Source organism: Narcine bancroftii, chromosome 2, assembly GCF_036971445.1.
Source record: "Narcine bancroftii isolate sNarBan1 chromosome 2, sNarBan1.hap1, whole genome shotgun sequence".
Taxonomy (NCBI): Eukaryota; Metazoa; Chordata; class Chondrichthyes; order Torpediniformes; family Narcinidae; genus Narcine; species Narcine bancroftii.
In genome coordinates this window covers 213090424-213116238 of record NC_091470.1, presented here as the reverse complement: position 1 = coordinate 213116238, position 25815 = coordinate 213090424, and the positions used below count along the sequence as shown (strand labels likewise).

General features: G+C 43.0%; 1 protein-coding gene across 1 annotated transcript; it reads left to right on the top strand.

Annotated features, from left to right (window-relative positions):
* zfpm2a (zinc finger protein, FOG family member 2a) lies at window positions 1-24598 on the top strand. Its single transcript, XM_069915677.1, has 3 exons — window positions 1-271; window positions 6838-7062; window positions 22125-24598. The coding sequence occupies exons 1-3, from the start codon at window positions 1-3 to the stop codon at window positions 24593-24595; spliced, it is 2967 nt and encodes a 988-aa protein (XP_069771778.1). The 3' UTR covers window positions 24596-24598.
* The last annotated feature ends 1217 nt before the right edge of the window (window positions 24599-25815 follow it).

Genomic DNA, 25815 nt, shown 5'->3' with positions numbered 1-25815 from the left:
ATGTTTGTAAGGTATTACATTTCCTGTGAAGCTCTAAAATTATTTATTTGTCTTTTTTCTCTAGGCGGCCAGCTTTGGTGTACAACGACAAGGATGCTGTTGGAAGGGGAGGAACTGATTGCGTTTGCTGTGGAATTTGACTCAAAGCTGCAGGCTGTCAGCCAAATGGCCATCACCGAGGGCATGTATCCAGCACGCCTCCTTGATACAATACAGCTGCTGCCTCAACAAGCAGCCATGGCATCCATCTTACCGACTGCAATCGTCAACAGTAAGACTAACATTTGTGCTCGTAGGACTGAAGCTGACTTTTGTCCACATATTAAAAAAAAGGGAAAAATATCCATCTTTAATGATGAAATATCTAGAACAAAAGCATCTCAGGTGAAAGAAATGTAAATTTAAGATGGAATTGTATTTTATCCATTTTCACACAAAATTTATATGAAAGAAAAATCTCACCCTGAGGCAATTGCTTGGTGAAAGCACATGAATTTCCAGTAGTGGTTAGTGAAGGGCTATTACAGTGCTGGCGATCCAGGTTTGAAACCAGTGCTATCTCTAAGGAGTTGGTACGTTCTTTTTGTGTCTGCGTGGTGTTCCACCAGGTGCTCCAGTTTTCTCCCTCTCTTCAAATTCTACGGGTGTTGTAGGTTCATTGGTGTATTTGGTATATTTTGGTGGCACGTGTTCATGGGACAGAAGGCACTAAACTAGGGTGGGATGATTTTGTGCCTGAATGGCAAATACAAATCCAGGACTTAATGAACAAATGAACAAAGGATGAATACATCAAGATTGTACCACCACTGGATAATCTAATTTTTTTTTAAATTGATGTGACGGTGGTCAGAGGTTAGGCAGTGATTGATATGGCTCTCAACTCCTCAAAGCCTGTGTCCCAATTACAAATGAAACTCCTGTATAATAAGCTGCGTGAGACACTACACATGCTGAAATGTGGAGCAAAACATAATCTGCTGGAGAAACTCAAGCAGCATAAAAGAATGGTCAATATTATGTCTCTGTGTTACTTGGGAAGCTTCTTAAATAACTTAGAGATGCAAGATGCAAATAACAGAAGAGACTTTACTTACTGATGCCTTCCACCATCTCAGGAAACTTCACTCTCACATATGTATACACCCCACAGAGGTGGACTACAGTTACTAGAGTGTAAATAGTGTATTCTTAAGTGGTTACAAGATAGTTCACATTATCCTGACTATATAACATCCCTCCTTCTCAAGATAAAGAAAAATGTTGTATTCTTTATCACTTTCTTTCCAATGCAATTTAAGTAACTGAACTTGTACACTAGTTTATTTACACAACTATTTTTAAATAGTTCTTATCGATATAACATCTTGTGGATTTGGCTGTGACCGTTGGGCTCTGTGTTGCTGGTCCACGTGTAGGTGATGTAGTTTGTTGTGCTTCACCTGACAACTGCTGTGTTTATGTCTCACTATTAGTGGTTGTGGTCTCTTCACTTGATACCTCACTTGATCTTGGTGTTGCAGGCTTTGCTGGTATTAAAGCTTTCTGCGTTATCACATCTTGTGTCGGCCAGGTGTGATTCTGTTCCTCCTCAGCTGATTGCCAGAGTTTGTCTCGACAATGAATGATCTTGGTGTCTCAGCTTCTCTGATGACCTTTGCTGGGGTCCATGTTTTCAACATCAGCTCTTGACTATGCACATGCTGTCCTCTGAAGAGTTCTGGCAATCTTTGTGCACATTTGTTACAATGCTGGCATCCGTCTTCTCGCGTGTCAGCCAGTCTTCTGGTTTCCTCCTGGTCTTCTGGAAGGTGTATTTTGCTTGGCAGAGTTGTTTTATATCTCCTGCCATTTAGAAGTTCTGCCAGGGACTTCATGTCAGCCCGTAAAGGTGTTGCTGGTAATGATCGAAGAGCGAGGTCTGGGTCGTCTTTTGTTTTGTGACACTTAACTAGTGTGCGTTTCACAGTTTGCATTTCTCTTTCAATGAACCCATGACCTTTGGGTAGTTTGGGGAAGATGTAGTGATAACAAACCCATACTCTGCAGCCAGCTTTCTCAATGCTTGTGACGTGAACTGTGTTCCATTGTCACATATTCCTTGCTCGGGTATTCCTTGTTCAGCAAGGAGCGCTCTCATTTCTGAGGTGATAATTGACACTCTCAGGTCTTTCACTCTTTTGATGAATGGAAATTTAGAGTAATAACAGGCTACTATTAAATACCACTCGATTCTCGGTGAACAAGTCTGCTCCCACTGTGAGCCATGGCCTGGCATGTACTTCAATGCAAATCATTTCCTCTTTTCCGGTGTGTTTCTGTTGATCCTTTTGGATATCTTCTTCATGTGGATCTCATAATTGACAGAGATCAACTTCAACTCCTGGCAGCGATCCTGACCTATGATTGCTGGTCCGTTTGTGTCTACCATGTAGAACGTGCAAAGGATGTTTTTTTTTCCCTTATGGCAGCCATTGATCTTGGCTCTCCCTCGTTGTTTGATCATGGATCCACCATAGGCCGTTAATGTGACATTTGCTGTTTCCAACGCACCATCTTTTATTATATTCTCTGGGAACATCTGGCGATAGAGTCTGAGTGGAAGGACATTGCTTTGTGATCCAGTATCCAGCTTCACCTTTAGGTTAAATATCGTAGGCTTGTTCTGGATTGTCCTCTGCATTTGGATCGTTATGTGTGACTCACTTCCTTCTTTCATCTCATCCAACATCTCCTGAAGGTGCATCGATTCTGTGTCCAGTATCTGGGTGTCGGAGTCCTCATTGTTGTTTCCTTTTATGTGGTGGATCTTCTCCTTGACTTTTTTCTTCACTGGTATTACTGTTTTCTTCATACCAGACTTGCACATCTTCGCCCAATGGTCTACTTTACCAAAGGCTCTACGTTCAGAATCATATGCGGGGCATTTATTTCGATCATCGAAGGGATGTTGTCTGCCACACTTCCTGCAAGTCTTGGGGGTTTTCACTTTTCTGATTGTGTTCTTTATAACATCAACCCTTCCTTCCCTTTGCTGTGGGTGGGTCTGCATGGATAGGGATTACATTTGCATCCTCGTGGCTTCAAAGGCTCTGGCTGTGTCTGGCTGGCTTGGCCAACTTCAAGTTATCCTTCCCTATAAGAGACTTTTGCACTTCAGGATGGGCTCTCCCCCATATTAGTTAATCAACTAATCTTTCCTCTATATCCTTAAATCTGCATTTTAAACCTACAATTTTTAGTCTAGTGAGGAAGTTATCAACAGTTTCATCAGTCTCTTGTATTAAGCCTTGCAATTCATAGCATTTAATTCTACAATTAGACCTGGGTTTAAGGTGAGAAGAAACTTTGTAAATATCTGCTCTGGATCATTTGTCTCCCCCTCTGTAAGGTCCCATCTATTAAATAAATCAAGGCCTCACTCCCCTGTCCAGTGAAATATAGAACTGACCTTCTCCTCTGCTGTTGCATTTTTAAAATAGCGTTTGAATGTACAGTAAATTGCACTTCTGCTGAAACTTTTTAAATGATCCAACAATATCTTCAGCTTCCCCGTCCATCACTGGGGGACCTGCTGATGCTCCACCCTTTTTTTTCCAGTAATTTTATTTCCCTTCTTCCCCTTCATATTTCAGTGACTTACAATCAATTGTATGGCTTTATTCTTGTTCTCTTATACCGTTGCCACCATGTTATGTATCTGCGTTACCTGGGAGGATTCTTAAATAACTTAGAGATGCAAGATTCAAATAACAGAAGGGAGTTTTCTTACTGAAGTCTTCCACCATCTCAGGAAACTGTTCACACACACACTCCCATATACATATGCACCACAGTGGTGCACTACAGTGAGAAAAGTGTATTCTTACGTGGTTACAAAATAGTTCACATTATCCTGACTATATAACAGGCAATATTTTGGGCCAGAACCCTTGATTAAGTCTGAGAGGGCATAGGTAGCCTGTGTCATGAGGACATGGGGGAGGGATTGGACAGGGACTAGTAGGGAGATTGGAGTGCCAGGGTGAAAGGTGATGGAGAGAGGTAGCTATTTGACAGATAAACGCATGAACGGCAAGAAAAAAAAATTGTCAGGTGGAGGAAGATGAGTTGTAGAGGGTGGGTTGGTGATAAGCGGAGACAATGGCTGGCAGTGTTGGACTCTGATAAGAATAGAAGGTGAAACGCTGGTTACCCTTTACGTACTATCAATGCTGCACGACCTGCTGAGTTTCTCTAGCTGCTGAGTTTTTCTAGTTCTTTTGTGTATTGCACATGACGACAGCAGTGCTTTGAATGAGAGACTAGTTGGAAGGGAACAGGTGAGAGGGTGGGGATTTGTGGGGAGGGGAGAGGAGGAGATTCCTTTGGGAAATATGGTGAAAGAAGGTGGGACTGGAAAGAGAGGGGAATAAGAGTGAGTGGAGCTGTGGGGGAGGGTGGTTACTGGGTGGAAAAGGAAACAAAAATGGGGAGGTAAGGGGTGGAGGAAGAATGGTAATGGCTTAGAAGAAGCGAGTGGGGATTCATTACCTGAAGTTAGAAATTTCCATGTTTATACCATTGGACAGTAGACTGTCCAGACAAAACATGAGGAGATGTTCCTTTAGTGTACCTCTCCCTGGACAGTGGAGAAGGATGAACAGTTGATAAATATAACCATAAAACAATTACAGTATGGAAACAGGACATATCGGCCCATCTACTCCTCACCGATTTACGTGAAACTCCAACTAGTTCCACCTACCCACTCCCTGCCCATAACCCTCCAACCCTCTCACATCCATGTACTCATCTAACCTCCTTTTAAATGACAGAATTGACCCTGCCGCAACTACTTCTTCCAGTAGATCATTCCACTCAGCACCATTCTCAGAGTGAGGAAGCATCCTCTTATATTAGTCCTAAAGTTTTGCTCCCTAACCCTTAACATTACCCTTTATTTCAATCTCCCCTACCCTCAGGGGAAAGAGACTATTATCTATTCCCTTCATAATTTTAAATATCAAATCCCCTCTCAACCTTCTACACTCCAACGAATAAAGTCCCAGTCTACTCAATCTTTCTCCGTATTCAAGATACTGCAATCCTGGCAACATTTTCATAAACTTTCTTTGCACCCTCTCAAGCTTATTTATATCCTTCCTATAATTTGGAGACCAGAACTGCACACAATATTCCAAACTTGGCCTCACCAATATCTTAAACAGTCTCAACATCACTCCCAGCTCCTATATTCTATGCTATGATTTATGAAGGCCAGCATACCAAAAGCCTTCTTTACCACCCTATCTACATGGGAATCCACCTTCAAGGAACGCTGAATCATTATTCCAAGATCCCTCTGTTCCTTTGTATTCCTCAATGCCCTCCCCTTTACTGCATATGTCTTATTTTGGTTATTCCTCCCAAAATGAAGCACCTCACACTTATCGACATTAAACTCCATCTGCCACCTTTCAGCCCACTCTTCTAAGCAGTCCAAATCCTTCTGCAGTCCACGAAAACCCTCCTCACTGTCCACAACTCCCCCTATGATATTATAATGTCAATCATGATAAGGTGAAAACCAACAATGACAGGGCAGCATGGTTAGCATAGCAGTCAGTACACCATTATTACAGTGCCAGCCACCAGGGTCTGAATCTGCCACTCTATAAGGAATTTGAAGGTTCTCCCCATGTCTGAGTGGGTTTCCTCTTGCAATGGGTGCTACAGCTTTCAATGGCCAAAATCAGCTTCTACCATGTTGTAAAAAAATTTAAAATGAAACATTTATTTTACACCTGGCTGCTGTTCCCCCATTTTAAGTTCAATAAACTAGAGAATCAGGTACCTCTTACAGCAGTATTCGAGAGACAACCACCAACAATAGAGCCAACCACTTCTCATATATCTTTGGCAAAACTAAATACCGATCCTGTTCAAATTAAACACATGCCCGTCCATCCATGCACAAGGTCAAATAGGTGGAAAGTAAAAGAAGCTTGTCAAAAATCTGAAAGAAAAATTTAAAATGGCCATCGAGCAATTACCATTTTGGGAAAAAAATGAGGATGTGATATTTCAGTGGTGCACTCTGCTAAATCTTCTGTGCTTAAAGGATATAGATTGTAGAACAATATATACTGTTCACAGTTATTGAGAATGCTCTGTTGTGTAAAGAAGCACAATTTAGATCAGGATGCTCTATGGTTTATTCATCCAGATATGAGAAATATCATAACAGAACACTACAAACAGCAAAATAGTTGTTTTGTGGAATCTGTAAAACTATTAGGTGTGTTATGCAACTGTACATTTACAAACATTTCAGAATAATCTATTGTACAAAAGAAGACATTTTAGATGAAGATGTTTCATGGAAAAAAAGATACATAGAGAGAAAGCAAGCAATATTACATAATATTGCAAGAGTGAAGCCGCTCTTTTCAAGAATCTGCACAATTATTAGATACTGCACCGTTTATCTTAAAAAAATTTGTAATGTTTTCTGATCCTTCTGTGGATCGAGCCTGGATTCCACAATGCATTTTAGTAATGGATGGGTGTTGATCACCTGATTTTCTTTTTCAGAACAAAGGCGAAACAAAAAGATCTGTTCAGTTTATATTTTTAATGAGTCAAGAGAAAAGTAGCTAGAGTTTCATCATTTATGATTTTTAAGTTTAATTGTGCTTTCAGTAATTAACCAAAATGAAATAAGAATGGAATCTGTCATTAAATTGCAAAAGCCTGTCATTATTTGGAGATGAGGATAATATTCTCAAATTCTATATGCCACATCATTTCAATGAACACTGATTATGTGTAATAATATGATTTCTCTTGATGCAGAAGACATTTTTCCATGCAAGTCATGTGGAATTTGGTACCGCAGTGAACGGAACTTACAAGCTCATCTCATGTACTACTGCAGTGGGAGACAAAGGGATGTATCCTCATTACCAGCAGAGAAAGAAGCTGGGCCTCTTCAGCAACTGTGCGTCTGCTCTTACCCGCAATGTAACAAGAGCTTCCCCAGTGCTAGAACTCTTGAAGTTCACATGAATTCTCACAGTGGTAAGAATTATTTTATTTTAAATTTGGACATACAGCACAATAATGGGTTCTTCTGACCCATGAGCCTGTGGTGTCCAAATACACCTTATAAACCCCATGTGTTCTTGAATTACCATGGTGTCATTTGAATTTTGTTGTAAATTTGATCACTTCCAAATTAAATAGACAGGACTAAAGTGACAGTTTAGAAGAATTTATAAGCTGCTTTGAATCACAGGATTCTACGGTAGGAAATAATTTGAATGGCCGAAATCGCCATTACAAAACATATCTGCAAACGCAGTCTTGTGCTAAATTTAGAAACAAAAACATCCTTAATTAGTACCCATCCATGCTTTTTTAGATAAATCGGCATATTAATAGACCTCTATTGCCATGAAAATACTTACTGGAGCAAACGTTTATGTCCACCCAACCTGTTCATCCACAGTTATAAAACATTCAAGAAACAATGACTCTTAATTGCCAGTTTAGATGGTTGTAGAGCTCGTCGAAAGAACCAAAGACTTGTTGATCCAAACCAAGGCTTTTATTAGCAAAAGACAGGAGCTCTTCACAGGTGGCCGACCAGTCCGGAATGATCCGACCTGGCTAGGGACACAACCCTTTAAGGCCCAGACAGTAGGCGTGGCTTAGCTCTCAGCCAATCGCTGTAAGCACAGTCTAGATACAGTAACTATATACACTATGTACATTGGTGATAGATCTGTACTATCACAATGGTACAACTTCAAACTCATCAACAATAATTCAAAAGTGCAAATGGCAAATCAAGATTGCTGTTCCCCACAATTTCCCCACAAGCTGAATTGCTGAACTAACCAGGAGCACTGTGGGAATATTCTATGGGACGACTAAATGCCTCTTCACCAGGATAGAGGTAAATCAGTAAAAGAGTCAATTTGAAGCTGTTGTGCGCAGCTTCCAGCATTTTGTTTTGAAATGGTTTACAGCAGCAGTACTCACTTGGAGATGCACAAAAGGAGAAAGAGAAGAAGAACTAGCAAAAGCAATGCTCCACTTACAAGTACATATTATGTTTCTAATTTCTAATGTTTTAATATAGAAATAAAGCACGGTAACAGGCAATTCCAGCCCATGAGCCCATGCCGCCCAATTTACGCCCAATTAACCTCTACCCCTGGTACGTTTCAAACGGTGGGAGGAAACCAGAGCCACCGGGGGAAACCCATGCAGTCACGGGGAGAACATACAAACTTCTTACAGACAGCATGGGATTCAAAGCCTGGTCCCTATTTCTGACTCTGTAACAGCATTGCACTAACCACCTCACCAACCGTGCTGCCCAAAAACCATTTCCAACAAATGATTCTCCCTCCAGGCTGTCATTTTTATTGTAAATTTAGCAAGACGATAGCATTTGTATATTCATAACTCCTGGATAATTTCATAGGGCTTCACTGAATCAAAATAGATGCAATGGACTTTGCACTCCCATTTGTCATACAGGATGAGGAAGGTGGAGAGGACTACCAAATGGCAGGAACAAATAAGCCACAGGAAAGTTTTCTCTTTACTTTTAGCGATTCAGCGCGGTAACAGGCCCATCTGACCCATGTTGCCCAAATACACAAATTAACTTCCCACGTATATCTTTGGAGAGTGGGAGGTAAACAGAGCATCCAGAGCATTCAGGTGAACGTACAAACTCCTTACCAACAGCACTGCATTTGAACCCGGGTCTCCAGTGCTGAGATAGTTATATTACATTAAGTGACAAGCTCATGTATTGACCCATTTTTGAAGTGTATTTCCAGCACTTTCTAATACAGTAGAATCCCCACTTTCTGGTACCTACAAGGAAAACAGATGCTGGATATGCAAATTTTCCGGTTGACTGAGAATTACTCTTCCAATGTCTAATTAATACATCTGCATTAACAATCCACAGTACAATTTTTAATTTTTTAAAATTTAAATTTAGACATTTAGCACAATAACAGACCTTTGGCCCACGTGCCCGTGCCACCCAATTACTCCCAATTGACCTCCAACCCCCGGTACATTTTGAAGGGTGGGAGGAAACCGGAACCCCCGGGGAAACCCTATACAGTCACAGGGAGAAAGTACAAGCTCCTTAGAGACAGTGCGGGATTCGAACCCCAGTCGCTGGCGTTGTAGCAGTGTTGCATTAACCGTTACACTAACCGTGCTCTCCCCTATGTAATTTGAAAATAATCAGTATTGTAGTAATTAATTATGTAAATTAAACTTCAATCATGTAATTCCCGTAACTTGCAACATTTAAATTCGAAATGTGGTAACCGCTACATTAACCATACTGCTGTCAGAATTAACCCTCGTCCCCCAAGTTTGCAAATAAGCCTTATTAATATACTATACTTAATATTAAGAAAGATAAAGATTCTTATTAGGCAGGGGTAGGGAGACACTTTGGTAGAGTTGTCCAGTGGCATTCATTGGCTCTTCATCCTGGGCGCCACCATTTCATTCCAGCGCAACTTTATGGAAACTTTATTCAAACTGCTGCCGTGGGCTGATGGCTGAATGTTTCTTCCCATCTTCCTCAAGGCAATCCTATTCACCTCCACACAACTGTCCAGGTCAGGGCCTTGACTCACTCTAACACCTTCCTCCCACGACTCACCTCCATGCCAGTGTCCACTCTACCACCTTCTTCCTGCTGACAACCCGACTCACCTCCACGCAAGCGGCATCAGCAAAAAGAATGCGTGCACATTGAGAGGCATTCCTAGTTCAGCGCAGCAAACCTGTGCTTGTCAGTGCTCCTCCGCAGGGTCCATCCGCCCAGATTTATTTACTTGAAACCTTATTTATTTCCTCAATTTTATTTCCGGTTAGTTGAGTTTCCAGTTGATAGAATGGGAATTCTACAGTATTTCTTTTCAGAGTAGAAAATGCCAAACCTATTTATGTAAGACAGTAACAGTTTCACATACACCGAAAGTGATACAGCTGTTGCAACATTTGTAAAGATATATTGTGAGCATAATTGGGCCAAAGTTACCTTCCTGGCATGAGTAGTTATGAGATTCATCTTCGCCTCCAAATAGGGAGGTGTGATGAATGGGGTGTCCATCTGCTGAGAAGTTTGAAGGTTGACTAATTTACAGTCTCTGAATCGTTAACCAAGCAAACTGCAAGATTAAGGGGAAGCAACTGCCCAGCCATGTGTCTCAGGTATGATTGTGTACTCTGAGAAGGATCTCAGTTGGCAGAGATGGGGAGATGCTTTTGCTCCAGAACCCAGGCTCTGTTGGATTCAGAGAAGAACTGACCCCTCCACCCCAAAGAAACTGAATAGAAAAAAACCTTGATCTTTTTGACCTTTGCTGACATTTAAAGGCACATTTTGTCAGGTGGGAGAAACTGCTTTTCCTTCAGAAAATAATAGGACCTTAATCTGCCACAGAGTTTGGAGAAATCATGGACTGTGCATAGATCTCCAAAGTGGAATCTATCCAATATGAGAATGAAGGCTCGGGCAGAATCAGAACAAATATTGAGTCAGATCTGCATGGAAACATGTCAGTATCTGACTGTTATGGACCGTTTACCAGATTTGAAATGATGATCACAGATTTTGGCCTGCGAATCATGGCAGCCAACCTTACGAAGTCCCAGAACAACTAGCAGCCAAGAGAAGGTCAACTCATTTTTCAGAATCAGAATTTATTGTCATGTAATTAGTAGATTTGCAACAGAATCACAATGGAAATATTGCTATAAATTACATTTAAAATTTAAAAAATTAGTGCAAAAGAACAGAAAGTCAGGCAGTGTCTGTGGTTCGTAGATTATTCAGGAATCTGATGGCAGCGGGGAAGAAGCTGTCCTTGTGCTGCTGAGTGTTCGCCTTTAGGCTCCTGTCCCTCCTTCTTGATGGTAGCAGAGTGAAGAGGGCATGGCCTGGGAGGTGGGGGTCCTTGAGGATAGAGGCTGCTTTGTTGAGACACCGCCTCATGTAGATGTCTTTAATGGAGTGAAAGCTAATGGCCATGATGTCCCAGGCTGAGTTAATAACCTCTGTAGCCTTCCTGTCCTGTAAATTGGCACCTTTATACCAGACAGCGATACAACCAGCCAGAATCCCCTCCACGGTAGAAGTTTTTGTAGAAACCTGTAGAAAATTTTAAGAGTCTTTGGTGACATACCAAATTTCATCAAACTCTTCATGAAGTATAACCTCTGGAGAGCCTTCTTCATGATTTCATCAACATTGGAGGCCCCAGGACAGATCTTCAGAGATGTTGACATATAGGAATTTGAAGTTCTTGACCCTCTCCACCTCTGATTCCTGCTTTCTCCTGATTTCCCCCTCCTCAAGACCACAATCAGTTCCTTAGTTTTGTTAACATTTGAGTACAAGATTGTTGTTGTGACCACTCAACCAGCTGATTCTCTCTCATGTACATTTCCTTATTGCCATGTGTGATCCTGCCAACAACCAATGTGTCATTGGCAAATTTGGATTGTGCCTTGCCATGCAGTCATGGATGAACAGTGGGCTAAGCACAAATCCTCTAGGTGAGTCTGTGTTGATTGTCAGTGAGGAGGAGAGGTTCTTTCCAATGCATATTGACTGCAGTCTTCCAATGAGGAAACCAGGGATCCAGTTGCAGAGGGGTGTGCAGAGGCCCAGGGTTTGAAGCTTGTTAGCTAGTACTGAGGGGATGATGGTGTTGAACGCTGAGCTGTAGTTGATGAAAAGTAGCCTGATATACGTGTTGCTGTTGTCCAGGTGATCCAGAGCTGAGTGGAGGGCACAAAACTGCGTAGTGATTGTGACGATAGGTGAATTGCAGCAGGTTCAGATCTTTACTTAGGTACATGTTAATTCTGGCCATGACTAGCCTCTCAAAGCATTTCATCACAGTAGATGTTAGTGCTACTGGACGATCATCGTTGAGGGAACTCACTCTTCTTGTGCACATGGTTGATTGATGCCCTTTTGAAAAGGAATAGTGAAATGGCAGAGAATACAGTAGCCAAAGCCATGCAAAAGAAGATTAAGGGATCACAGTTTATCCCCATTTGAGCGTGTCTACAGTGCTTCAATTAAGAGATAATGAGGCCCTGTAGACATAAGACATTCATACTCAGTAACAGTATGTCTGCTATAACATGGTAGGAGGCAATGGAGACAGCAGAAAGCAAGGTTCAGACGTGTCAAAGGTATCTACTGCTGAGAGCTGGAGACACAATATATGTAATGTAAGCTAAACCAAGACATGGTAACTTGCCTTTTCCCTCTCTCCTTCACAGAGCCAAACACTACCCCTTCCCCCATCTATTTTCACCTTTCCTCTCTTTTGTCCCCTTATCATATCCAATTAACACCTTTTGTCTGTTGGTCTGTACTCCCCTCCGCCCCCCCCCCCCCATTCTTCCCTTTTCAGCAGCTTTTTAATAGAGGCCCCTTACTCACAACTTGAGGAAGGGCTCAGGCCCAAAATATCGGTTATATATCTTTACTTCCTATGGACTCTGCGAGACCTGCTGAGTTCCCCCAAGAACTGCTGAGTTCCCCCAAGACCTGCTGAGTTCCTCCAACATTTCTGTGTTTTTACGAAAATCACAGCATCTGCAGATTTCATGGGAACAGTGTGGCCTCAATTAATACTGCACTTCAAATCCATCAAAGTCACAATGAAGAAGGGTATCCCATATTAGAGGATGATCTGAGAAGGGCCACCAAAGAGAGCTTTTGACAGAAGCAGAGGGTACCCCACCAACTTTAAGATAATAGTTGAAAATGTCAAGGAATTAAGCTCACAGAGAGTAGAATCCAAGCACATGACTCAGAGATAGTTCAATTGGGTGATTTTCAGAATCTTTACTACGTATCACAGATGCAGTTCACAGGTGGTCAATCGGCGAAGGCAAACAAATCAGCAGGGCGAGGCAGAGACAAAAAACAGACCAAAGATCAAAAAAACTCTCACTAAAAACCACTTGCAACAAAGGGCTGAGGCAGTGGTTCTCAACCTTTCCTTCCCTTCCCTTTCCTTCCCTTCCCTTCCCCTTACTAATCACAGAGCACCAATGGCATAGGTGGGATGTGAGTGGAAAGAAAAAAGGTTGAGACCCACTGATGAGAAAAGAGAGAACACAGCTTTTATACACAAGGGGAGGGGAGGATAAGAGGATAATAAGACACAGATGGATAATCAGACACAGGAGATACACATTAGGGCAGGGTAGGTACTCACACAGGAGGGAAAAACAAAATTATAACCTGATCAGGCGAGACATGACAAAAAAACACACAGTAAACGCTGGAGGAACTCAGCCAGTGTCATGGTATTCATAAGAGGCAAACATATATTACTGATATTTTGGGCCTGAGCCCTTCTTCGAGGTATAAGCAAAGAATAGGAAGGCATCTGAATTAACACTGACGAATGGCAGTGGGAAGAGTCCAGGCCAACAAAGGGTGTTGATTGGATATGATCATGGGAAAGATAAGAATTGATTTTGGCTCTGTGAAAGGGGACAGCGGGAAAACGAGAGAGAGAGAGAGAGAGAGAGAGAGATGGGGGAAAGGCAACAGGGAAGAAGAAGAAGAAGGTGGTGAATGGAAATCAGAGAGATCGATGTTAATGCCATCTTTGGAGGGTGCCCAGTAGGAAGATGAGGTGTTGTTCCTCCAATTTGCAGATAGTCTCAGTCTGTCAGTATATCAGGCCATAGACGGATATAACAGCAAGGGATGGGATGGAGAATTGAAATGGGTGGCCACTGGGAGATCCACGCCATTGCAGTGGACCAGACCAAGGTGCTCAACATATAGATACACAACAGGCCATAAAGCCAAATAAGATCAGGCCTGGAAGGACCAAATTAAAAAGAAACATATGAATAGTTATTCTATATATTTTCATAACTGAAGCAGAGCAATATATATGTGGTATGGAATATTGGTTGTTATTTTTGTTAGCTGTCTGTAACCATGTGACCACATGCTCAATGTGTGGTGGAAAGTGTGGAGACCAGCTGCATCATGGACTGCTATGAGAGCACCAATACCTCTGAGCATAAAACCCTGCAAAAAGTCATGGACATCACAGGCAAAACCCTCCCCACCATCAAGAACATCTTCAGGGAACACTGCTGTCGGAGGACAGCAGCAATCATCAAAGATCTACACCACCCAGCACACGCTCTGTTCTCGTTGCTGTCATTAGGAAAGAGGTATCAGTGCCACAAGACTCACACCACCAGGTACAGGAACAGCTGCTACCCCTCCACCATCAGATTCCTCAACGACAAACTCAATCAGAGACTCATTTAAGCACTCTTTCATTTTATTGATTTTTTCTCTCTGCTTTGCACAGTTAGTTTGTTTAAGTTTCTTTTTTTGTTTCAAGTGTCGTTGAGTATAATTTTCTTTTTGCACACCAATAATTGGCAATTCTGCCTTGCCCTAACGAAAAAGAATCTCTGGGTTGTATGTGATGTCTTGTACGTACTCCCATGATCAATCTGAAATCAATGTGTCGTTTCACAAATGTCTAGTGGGGGAAGCTGCAGAGTCAGCTTGTTTCTACGGAGAAAGCAGGTCAGAAATACAACCCTGGAATTAAGCTTTTATTTTATTGAACAGAATTCATCTTCAACAAGTTTCAATTACTGACAGTTTTACAGAACCTTGGAGAAAGATTATCTTCATTTCTACAGGTAGAGAGTTCTGAGTCATTGCACAGAAATATTTTCATAAAATCACCAACCTCGCCTCTTGCTTAAAAGTATGCCCTTGGTGCCATGAGTGAATGTAGCCATGACCCCGATTTTTCGTCTTCCTGTCTGTCCACTGTTTGGATGGTTGGAGAAGATGGTGATTCCATTTTACATTTGCTACCGTTCTTTTCGGAGAGCAATTTGCAGAAGACATAAAACTTACAAAAAAATAACTATGGGGAGCCAAGTTAAAAGGGAGAAAAGGCAAGTGAATGTGAAAATATGGAGAATGTTACTTGTTATATTTTGATCAGAAGAACAAAGAGATGCAATATAAACACAGTTCTAAAATGGGTGCAGGAATAAAGAGACCTTGAGCGACAGGTGCATAAAAATCATGATATATTGCAGGACAGTGAAGGCTGTTACGATGGGGATATTTAAAAGGCTCTGAGATGTAAGACGCAGAGATGGTTGTGGATGTGAGGTAGGGAGGGATGAATTATTGGACATTAATACATAAAAGTGCTGGAGAAACACAGAAGGTGACCATAGGAAGCAAAGTTATACAACCATCGTCTCAGGGTTGAGCCCTTTATTAAGTTATGAGCAAAAAGCAGGCAGCCGCCTAAGTAAACTGGTGGAGGTGGGAGGGAAGAAGAGGCAGGGGGAGTGCACAAGAACCTTCATTTCTGGTGTCCTGCATTGATCCATTGCTCCCCTGGACTTTGTGATCCCTTGTGGTACTCTGCCCAGCATAGGCTCCACCATCTTGGGCACAGGAGACTGTGGTTACAGGATGCTAAGAAAACTCCATCAGTTCCTCTAACAGGCCATTTACAGCCTGTACAGAGCTATCAGCATCACTGCATCTCCATTCCCTGCTCTCCCAAGTCCACACTAGCAGCAGTGGTGCCATTCCAACAGGTCCTCTCCTCTCTCCCATCAGCCCCTGCTATCAACAGATCATCCTTTGCAGTTGCAACAAGATTGCCCAGTCAAATTACCATCCCCACACTTTTAGTGTGTCAAAGGGATCATTCCCTTATATTCCCCACTCTCCTCTTCTATCCCCACCAACCCGTCAGTGTCAACTCGACCTCAACTCCCGCCTTTCCTCTTCCATCCCCATCAACTGGTCAGTATGAATTCTACCTCTACTCCCTGCTATCCTCTTCCATCCCCACCGACCAGTCAGTGTGAACTGTGCCTCAACTCTCCACTCTCACCTTCCATCCCCACCAACTTGTCAATGTCAACTCTACCTCAACTCCCCGCTCTCCCCTTCCATCTCCACCAACTGGTCACTCTTAACTCTGCCTCAACTGGCTGCTTTCCCCTTCCAACCCCATCAACAGGTCACTATTAAGTCTAACACAAATCCTCACTCTCCCCTTCCATCCCCACCAACCAGTCAGCATCAACTCTATCTCAACTTCGCACTCTCCCCTTCCATCCCCACCAACCAGTCAGTGTCAACTCTACCTCAACTCCTGCTTCTCCTCTTCCATCCCCATCAACTGGTCAGTATGAATTCTACCTCAAATCCCCGCTCTCATCTTCCATCCCCACCAACTGGTCACTGTTAACTCTGACTGAATTCGCTGCTTTCCCCACCTCATCTCCCTGCTCTCCCCTTCTAACCCCACCATCCACTCAGTGTGAACACTACCTCAACTCCCTGCTCTCCACTTCCATCCCCACCAACCCGTCAGTGTCAACTCGACCTCAACTCCCCGCTCTCCCCTTCAATCTCCACCAACTGGTCAGTGTGAACACTACCTCAACTCCCTGCTGACCCTTCCATCCCCACCAAACAGTCAGTGTGAACTCTGTCTCAACTCCCTGCTCTCCCCTTCCATCCTTTCCAACCCCACCAACTGGTCAGTGTGAACACTACCTCAACTCCCTGCTCTCCCCTTCCATCCCTTCCAACACCACCAACCGGTCAGTATGCATTCTACCTCAACTCCCCGCTCTCCTCTTCCTCCCCCACCAACCAGTCAATGTCAACTCTGCCTCAACACACCGCTCTCCCCTTCCATCTCCACCAACTGGTCACTGTTAACTCTGCCTCAACTCACTGCTTTCCCCTTCCAACCCCACCAACGGGTCACTGTTAAGTCTAACACAAATCCTCGCTCTCCCCTTCCATCCCCACCAAACAGTCAGTGTCAACTCTACCTCAACTCCCGCCTTTCCTCTTCCATCCCCATCAACTGGTCAGTATGAATTCTACCTCTACTCCCTGCTATCCTCTTCCATCCCCACCGACCAGTCAGTGTGAACTGTGCCTCAACTCTCCACTCTCACCTTCCATCCCCACCAACTTGTCAATGTCAACTCTACCTCAATTCCCCGCTCTCCCCTTCCATCTCCACCAACTGGTCACTCTTAACTCTGCCTCAACTGGCTGCTTTCCCCTTCCAACCCCATCAACGGGTCACTATTAAGTCTAACACAAATCCTCGCTCTCCCCTTCCATCCCCACCAACCAGTCAGCATCAACTCTATCTCAACTTCGCACTCTCCCCTTCCATCCCCACCAACCAGTCAGTGTCAACTCTACCTCAACTCCTGCTTCTCCTCTTCCATCCCCATCAACTGGTCAGTATGAATTCTACCTCAAATCCCCGCTCTCATCTTCCATCCCCACCAACTGGTCACTGTTAACTCTGACTGAATTCGCTGCTTTCCCCACCTCATCTCCCTGCTCTCCCCTTCTAACCCCACCATCCACTCAGTGTGAACACTACCTCTACTCCCTGCTCTCCTCTTCCATCCCTACCAACCAGTCAGTGTGAACACTACCTCAACTCCCTGCTCTCCACTTCCATCCCCACCAACTGGTCAGTGTGAACACTACTTTTACTCCCTGCTCTCCTCTTCCATCCCTCCAACTGGTCAATGTCAACTCTACCTCAACTTCCTGCTCTCCTCTTTCATTCTCACCAATCACTCTGGCCCAAACCATTTTCCATTTTGGGGAGTCTGTTGGACTGAGCTATAGAGATAGAATATAGATTAATACAGCACAGTGAAGGCCCTCAGCCTTCAATGTTGTGCCGACCTATACATTCATACCAAAAATATACTAAACCCTTCCGACCTCGTAACCCTTTATTTTTCTTTCATCCATGTGCCTGTTTAAAAGTCACTTAAATCCTCCTAATGTTTCAGCCTCCACCATTATTCCTGGCAAGGCATTACTGTAGTCGTGAAAATGCTTGAAGCTGTCATTAAGGATGAAATACCGAGACATTTAGAGCGAAGGGATTTCATCAGGCAGGCGCAGCAGGGATTCAGAAATGGCAGGTCCTGTTTGACAAACTTTCTGGAGTTCTTTGAGGACATAATGGGTGTGGTAGATAGAGGGGAACAGGTTGATGTTGTCCATTTGGATTTCCAGAAGGCATTTAATAAGGTGCCACACAAGAGATTTATCAATAGGATTCAGATGAATGGAGTTGGGGGTAGTATATTAGCATGGATTGAGGATTGGTTAACTGACAGAAGGCAGGGAGTTAGGATAAATGGGTGTTTTTCTGATTGGCAGACAGTGGTAAGTGGGGGGCCGCAGGGGGTCAGTGCTGGGCCCGCAGCTGTTCATCATTTACATTGATGAAGAGGGGACAGAGTATAGTGTTGCCAATTTTGCGGGTGATACTAAATTGAGTGGAAAAGCAAATTGTACAGAGGGTGTGGAGAGGCTGCAGAAGGATATAGTTGTTAGGTGAGTGGGCAAAGGTCTGGCCGATGGAGTCCAATGTTAGTAAATGTGAGGTCATCCACTTTGGCAGGTAAAATAGAAGAGCAGGTTATTATTTAAATGGTGAAAAACTGCAGCATTGTGTTATGCAGAAGGACTTGGAAGTGCTTGTGCATGAATTGCAAAAAGTTGGGTTGCAGGTACATCAGGTTATTAAGAAGACAAATGGAATGTTGGCCTTCATCACCAGAGGAATTTAATTCAAGAGCAGAGAGGTCATGCTGCAAGGTCCTGGTGAAGCCGCATCTGGAGTACTGTGTCCAGTTCTTGTCTCCATACTTAAGGAAGGATATACTGGCCTTGGAGGCAGTCCAGAGGAGGTTCACTAGGTTGATCCTGGAGATGAAGGGGTTGCCCTACGAGGAGATACTACATTGCCTGGGATTATACTCGAATTCAGAAGAATGAGAGGAGATCTTATAGAAACATATAAAATTATGAAAGGAATAGATAAGATAGAGGCAGGAAAATTGTTTTCACTGGTAGGTGAGACCAGAACTAGGGGACACAGCCTCAAGATTCAGGGGAGTAGATTTAAAATGGAGATGAGGAAAAACTGTTTTTTCCCAGAGAGTCATGAATCTGTGGAATTCCCTGCCCAGGGAAGCAGTTGAGGTGACTTCATTAAACATATTTAAGGTTCGGTTAGATAGATTTTTGCATAAAAAATGAATTAAGGGATATGGAGAAAAGGCATGTAGGTGATCAGATCTTATTGAATGGCAGAGCAGGCTAGATGGGCCGGATGGCCGATTCTTGCTCCTATTTCTTATATTCTTCTGTTGATCCACAACTCTCTGTGTAAAAATACTTACCCTTGATGTCTCCCCTAAACTTTCCTCCCTTCACTTTGTACATCTGTCCTCTGGGATTTGCTGCTCTCTCCTTGGTAAAAAAGATGCTGGCTGTCTACATTGTCTATTCCTCTCAGAATCTTTTGAACATCTATTAAGTCTCATCTCATCCTTCTTCGCTCCAAAGAGAAAAGTCCCAGCTCTGCTAACCTTGTCTCTTAAGACATTTCCCAATCCAGGCAACATCCTGGTAAATCTCTTCTGCACCCTCTCCATAGCTTCCACATCCTTCCTATAATGAGGTGACCAGAACTGAACACAAATCTCTGGTGAGACCACACTTAGAGTTGCAACATGATCTATTGGCTCTTGAACTCAATCACCCAACTAATGAAACCCAGCATCTCATAGTCCTTCTTAACTATCCTATTAACCTTGAGAGATGTATGGATTTGGACCCCAATGTCCCTCTGTTCCACACTGCTAAATAACCCTGTACTCAACATTCTGGTTGATCTTCCAAAATACATCACGTGACATTTATCCAGATTGAACTCCATCTGTCACTTTTCCGCCCAACTCTGCATCCTGTCTATATCCTTTGGTAATCTACAACAGCCTTCAGCACAATCCACAACTCCTCAACCTTCATATCATCCACAAATATACTGACCCACCCTTCTGCCTCTTCATCTTGGTCACTTATATACTTGGACCCAAGAGCAGCCAACTGCAATACTTTTCTTGCAAAGAGAGTCATGGGAGGAGAGGAGCTAAGGAAAAGAGCTTAAATTCCTGAAGGACACTTACACTATGACTTGTACACAGAGATATTCATCCGTAGTTACCTATTGGAAAGGCCTTCACTTACTCAATATTTCTGATTTTGCGTGACCAACACCAAAATCTACACGAAGACTTCCTTGCTTCAGAGATAGATTGATGGATTTGAAGAAAGAGGGAATCTACCTTCCCTATCCTTAACTTTGTCTTCAAGTCAGGGCTGGTAGTCTTACTGGAGAACACAGTTTAAAATGCAGCTTCCACCCAAAAGGACGATGGAATTGATGAGTTACTGGAATTCTCGAGATGCAATTCTGAAATCTGGATTAGTAGGGGAAGCCAGTCGTTCCCTCGAATCTGGGTACTTGGCTTTGTCATTGTCTGCTGCGACCTTGTTGTGATGAGAGAGCACCCACTGTCTTCTGTGCAGTAGCAGTGGAATGAAGATAAAGAGGGTGAATAGACACAGGAGAAGGAAGAAGGGTGTGGAAGACGGCTGCAAAGTGAAGCATTTTTTTTTATTTAGACATTCAGCATGTAACAGGCCATTTAGGCCCACAAGTCCATGCCACTCAATTTACATCCAATTAACCTACAACTGCCAGTATGTTTTTGAATGGTGGAAGGAAACTGGAACTCCTGGGGAAAATCCATGCAGACATGGATAGAATGTAGTGACTTCTTACAAACAGCACAGGATTCGAACCCTGGTCCAAAATGCTGGCACTGCAGGACGTTGCACTGACCGCTGCACCATCCATGCCACGCCAAGTTCCCTCTTGTGATATACCTGATAAACGAACTTATACCAAACAAAGAGTCGCCCTGAGCCTTAGTTATCAAGCTAGTGAGCTGAAGTTGCCCATTTCTTACAAGCTGACAAGACCTTCCACAGGACCTTCCCATCATTCTAGTCATAGAAACATTAGATCTTGGTCAAGCCAGGCAGTTTATATTGCTCCATTCCTGTGGCTGAGCAGAATTGGTGCATCTATTTCTGCCCCTCAGGGACAGAGCTGTCCCCATTCTTGACCCGCTTAACCCTCCTCGTGCCTGGAGCAACACCGAGTTCCTCTTCCATGTTTCTAACCTCCAGGCCACCATTCCCAGTGAGAGACATAGAAGAGGGATAATGAGTATGGATGCAGTGTTCATTACGAGCCAGCAGCTGTAGCTGAATAGCTTCAAATGTGTGTAAGGTCACAAGCTAAGAGAGTCCAAAGATCAGGACAATTCCGTGAACACATGTGGAGAAACAGGGAAGTCTGCAGAGGCTGTGATTATAGTAAATATACACCATTGCTGGAGAAACTCAGCAGGTCTTGCAGCAAACAGGAGGCAAAGATCTTGGACCCTGCGTAGCCTGCTGAGTTTTTCCAGCACTTTTGTGTATTGTACATTAGTGCATGTTTACATGAGCAGAAATATTTCTTGACCATGATAGGTTTGGCTGAAGATGGATCTGCACTGGCTGCAGGGGGATTGAAATGGCAACTTCCTTTGATAGTTGGCACAAGCGCATGTTTGCATAAAAGAGAGAATGTCAAACCCCATTCATTATTTGTGGTTTACTGTTCAAATATATCCAAGGTACAGTAGCAATGAAGTGTTTGCTTGCAATATTATTGCATGAAGCTCAGTACATTATTATTCAGTTCAGCTTTTGACACTGTATTGCTTGCTGTTTAAATAGATTTAAACTCATTTATTTTAAAATTCATTATGTTTTATGATAGTGAACAGAGGAATATTATTCAAAAGGTTTAACCAGAATTATTTTCAGCCTCTTTAAATCTGCATTCTTTCTGCAATATTTCTTTTTAATGGCCTTTCCTGCTCTGTTTTGTAAAATGCTGTGTTCTATCAACCAATGGTATACATTACCTATACTGTGCAAACTCTTAAAAAAATATAAAACCAAATGCAAGGAAGGTCAAAAAATGTGGGTAAAAATAGGGGACAAATTTCCATTGTCCATCTGTTAATAGGCTATAACAGAACTACAACAGTAAAATTGTTTTCTCTCTGAACAGGTCTGAAATTTGAAGACTGCCTTTCTGCAAGTGCCGGCCTGAAATGTACCATCTGTGAGTACGTGGCAGACAATGTGCTGAGCTTCCAGCACCATGTACTCACTCATCTCACACCAGCTGCCTTCAAATGCAATCATTGCCACTTTGGTTTCCAAAGCCACAGGAAGCTGCTGCAACACCAGGAGGTCCATCACAGTCAAAGCAAGAAACTGCAAAGGGAAGGTGAAAATGAGCATCCGCCATTCGATAACGAGGACACCTTCCCGTCGATGGCAGTAGATGCAGTGAGCAGGCAGGAAGTCCCGCCAAGTCCAGGGGTTAGCCAGAGCAAAGAAATGTGCTCTGATACTGAGGGCGAAAAGGGAGAGAAAAATGTGCAGTTGGGAGTGATGCATCAGAAGAATGAAATTCATCCTGCAGGGAACAGACAGAATTTCCCCTTCGCCAGGATCAAATCAGAGCCGTCCAGCCCACAGCTTGCTTCCTCTCCAATCCAACCCAATGTGGGATCCACCGTCCCAATGGGACCCTTCCTCTCTCAGTTTTCTCTTTCCCAGGACCTCTCCATGGTTCCTCAAGCTTCAGAAATCCTGGCAAAAATGTCGGAACTGGTGCACCGCAGATTGAGGCAAGGTGGAAGCAACTATCCACCCGTCATATACAGTCCACTTGTACCGAAGGGGGCTATCTGCTTCGAATGCAATATCACCTTCAACAACTTGGATAATTATTTGATTCATAAGAAACATTACTGTAGCACACGTTGGCAGCACATCGTCAAATCCCCGGACTTTGCCAGTGCCAATGAGAAGATAAGTCCCAACAGTGAACCCAGCCCTCTCAACATCCACAGCACCCTCTGTAACCCACCCAATCCAGAGAACCCTCTTCTTCAGTCAACGAGCGTCAACTCCTCTGCCGTCCCAGATGACGGAAAGAGTGCAGATAAAGAGCATCCTGCGCAACTGAAGAAAGAGCCATCTGCCAGCAGCAATGATGAGCCACAGGATGGAAAATCAAAGGACATGAAGAGCCCCGGCATTCCTGCTCTGGATGCAGCTAATGATCCAAATAAGACTATATGTGAAGCCTGTAATATAACTTTCAGCAGGCATGAAACCTACGCCGTGCATAAGCAGTACTACTGCGCCTCACGACATGATCCCCCCATGAAGCGAATGGCAGCCAATAAAGTGCCCGCCATGCAAAGGACCATACGCAATCGGAAGCGGCGGAAGATGTACGAGATGTCCCTCCCGGAGCAGGAGCAACGATCACACATGGTCCAACAAGCATTTTTCAGTGTATCGGCCATGGGTAGCCCTGGAACATCCTCTCAGGAATCGCTGGAGAATCCAGGTGAAACTTCTCTCCGGAGGTGTGAAATGTTTCTGGGAAAGCAAATGGATCCTTCCATGCCAGGAGTGAGAAACTTTCCTCCTGCCAAGTCAGTTGTTGCCAGTATGGACCTGGATCTTCCTATGGACTTAAGTAAAAAGTGCTCGCCTCAAACTGAGAAAGCCAGCTGCTCTCCCAAGAGACTTCTGGACTATCATGAATGCACTGTGTGCAAGATTAGTTTTAACAAAGTGGAGAGTTACCTGGCGCACAAACAGAATTTCTGCCCAGGTATTGGCGTTGCCCGTGCAGAAGCAAGTCATCTCGAGCCATCAAAGTTTCATGAGTTGCAAAAGGAAAGTGCTTTGGTGAAAATCGAGGCTGTCAGTCCTGACATCAGCAGTGAAAGAAACCCAGTGAAAAATGAAAATTCAAAACCGGTCTCCCCAAATGGAAATATCTTCCCCACACAGCTAGGAACTCTTTATGGGCTGAAAACGTTCAATGAGGCAGCTCAGCTCACTTCTGCTCCAGAAGAAAACAAGAATGTGATCTTTCCTCATTGCCTTTTTCCCGGACCCATAAAAAAAATGACAGGGGCTGAACAACTATCCCCATATTATGGGATGAAGCCAACTGACTACATCTCAGGAGCTGTTTTCATACGAAGTGAAATAGATGAGCTAGTGCAAGCCACACACAGCAGAAGTGAGCCTTTGGAAGATCAGCCTGTTTCCAATGGTTCCTCTCTGAAGAAGGAACCTGTCCCGTTGATGCCCAAGAGCAGGGCAATGATGGCAGTCAATGGGGGAATAAAACCAGAGGAAAGGTCTTTCTCAAGCAACCTGCATGAAGATAATTTATCGCAGAGTTCCCAGCCAGCAGATGGCCATGAATCGCCTCCTTGGGTATCCGAGTCTCCTGTCATTTCAAATGAAAACCCATCACCCACAGCAAAAGCTTTGTTTGAAGAGCAATTAGTTCACACTCCAAAAAATATTCCAGGTTCGGTCCAGGCCACAAATGGCGGGAAGTATTGTCGTCTTTGTGACATTCAGTTTAATAACTTATCTAACTTTATAACCCACAAGAAGTTCTACTGTTCATCACATGCTGCAGAACATGTCAAATGAACGTTGCTGTCATGCACTGCTCCTGTTTGTAGTATAGTGTTGGTCATGCACAGTTTGTATAAAAATGTGAAAAGAAGTTTTTTAAAATTGCTGCCTGATTTACATCAGAACAGTTACACCAGGACAATCAGAAGATGGCTGTGTAGTTCAATAGTTGGAAGCTAGTCTGTTACTTCATAATGCTATTCATAAGTCTTGATATAAATGTGAAATGCCAGTACTATTTTCCACAATAATTAATTTATTTTCCAAGCAGTATTCATAGCTGTAGTTAAATTTCAGTTTTATTTAAAGTTTATACTGAAATTGTTTTTAACATTGTATCGTTATTCTTGTGCACTGTAGAGAGAGTCTGAGTCACATACATAGAGACAGCATTTGTAGGTAAACTGGTGAGGTAAAGCACTTGTGTATTTGAATATCCCTGTATTTGTTGCAATTTTCCTGTACATGCAAGAAAATGAGTTGCTTTATTTTGAGACGTGCCCACATCAGAGGGTGTGGAGGCCTCGAGAGGCTTTCAAATGTAAATTGCTATTTAATAGTCCAAAATTGCAGCTTATAGATCAGCATTTACAGTTATCAGTAGGCTTTGCTTAAGATAGAAATGATGTAGCAGTTTGTTCCTATCCAATTTCTTAAACGGAAGTAGGTATGTTTTATCGGTCGTTAGCATTCTGTATCTGTACTGTACTTTCCTTTCCTGATGCTTTTAGTCTCACTTTTGAAAAGTTTGCTCTAAACTGCAAAATTGAAGATGTGAAACATTACTGGAAGCAGTATTGTCCAGTGGTTGAAATCCTTCTGCTGTATTTTATGGAAACTATAATTAGTAGTTACAGTTGCTATTGAAAACGTCACTTGGGGACAATGAAATCAAATAATAGAAAACCAATACTGCAACTGATGATAAAAACTAATATTGTTCTACTTCTGATAGAAATTATTTCTCAACAATGTTGTTACTATTGCATGTATATGTATGGAATAAAAATTCCATAAAGCAAAAGAACGTAGTTTGCATTTTTGTTGTGCTCGAGGTGACACTTTTAATCAGTGTGTGTAACCATCTCAGGATTGATTTGCAAGGGCTGAGATTGGAAATTTCATTCCAGCACCCAGCAAATTTCCTTTTAAATGTATCTGACCGTTGATGCATACACTGGGTAGTTTCCCCAGTCAGAGGATATAATCGTTTTGCCATGCTGATTACAGAGTTG

Coding starts and splice junctions, on each gene's coding strand:
- zfpm2a (XM_069915677.1), top strand. CDS start 1: ATGTTTGTAAGGTATTACATTTCCTGTGAAGCTCTAAAATTATTTATT. Junction 272..6,837: donor ACCGACTGCAATCGTCAACA/GTAAGACTAACA, acceptor CTCTTGATGCAG/AAGACATTTTTCCATGCAAG. Junction 7,063..22,124: donor TCACATGAATTCTCACAGTG/GTAAGAATTATT, acceptor CTCTCTGAACAG/GTCTGAAATTTGAAGACTGC.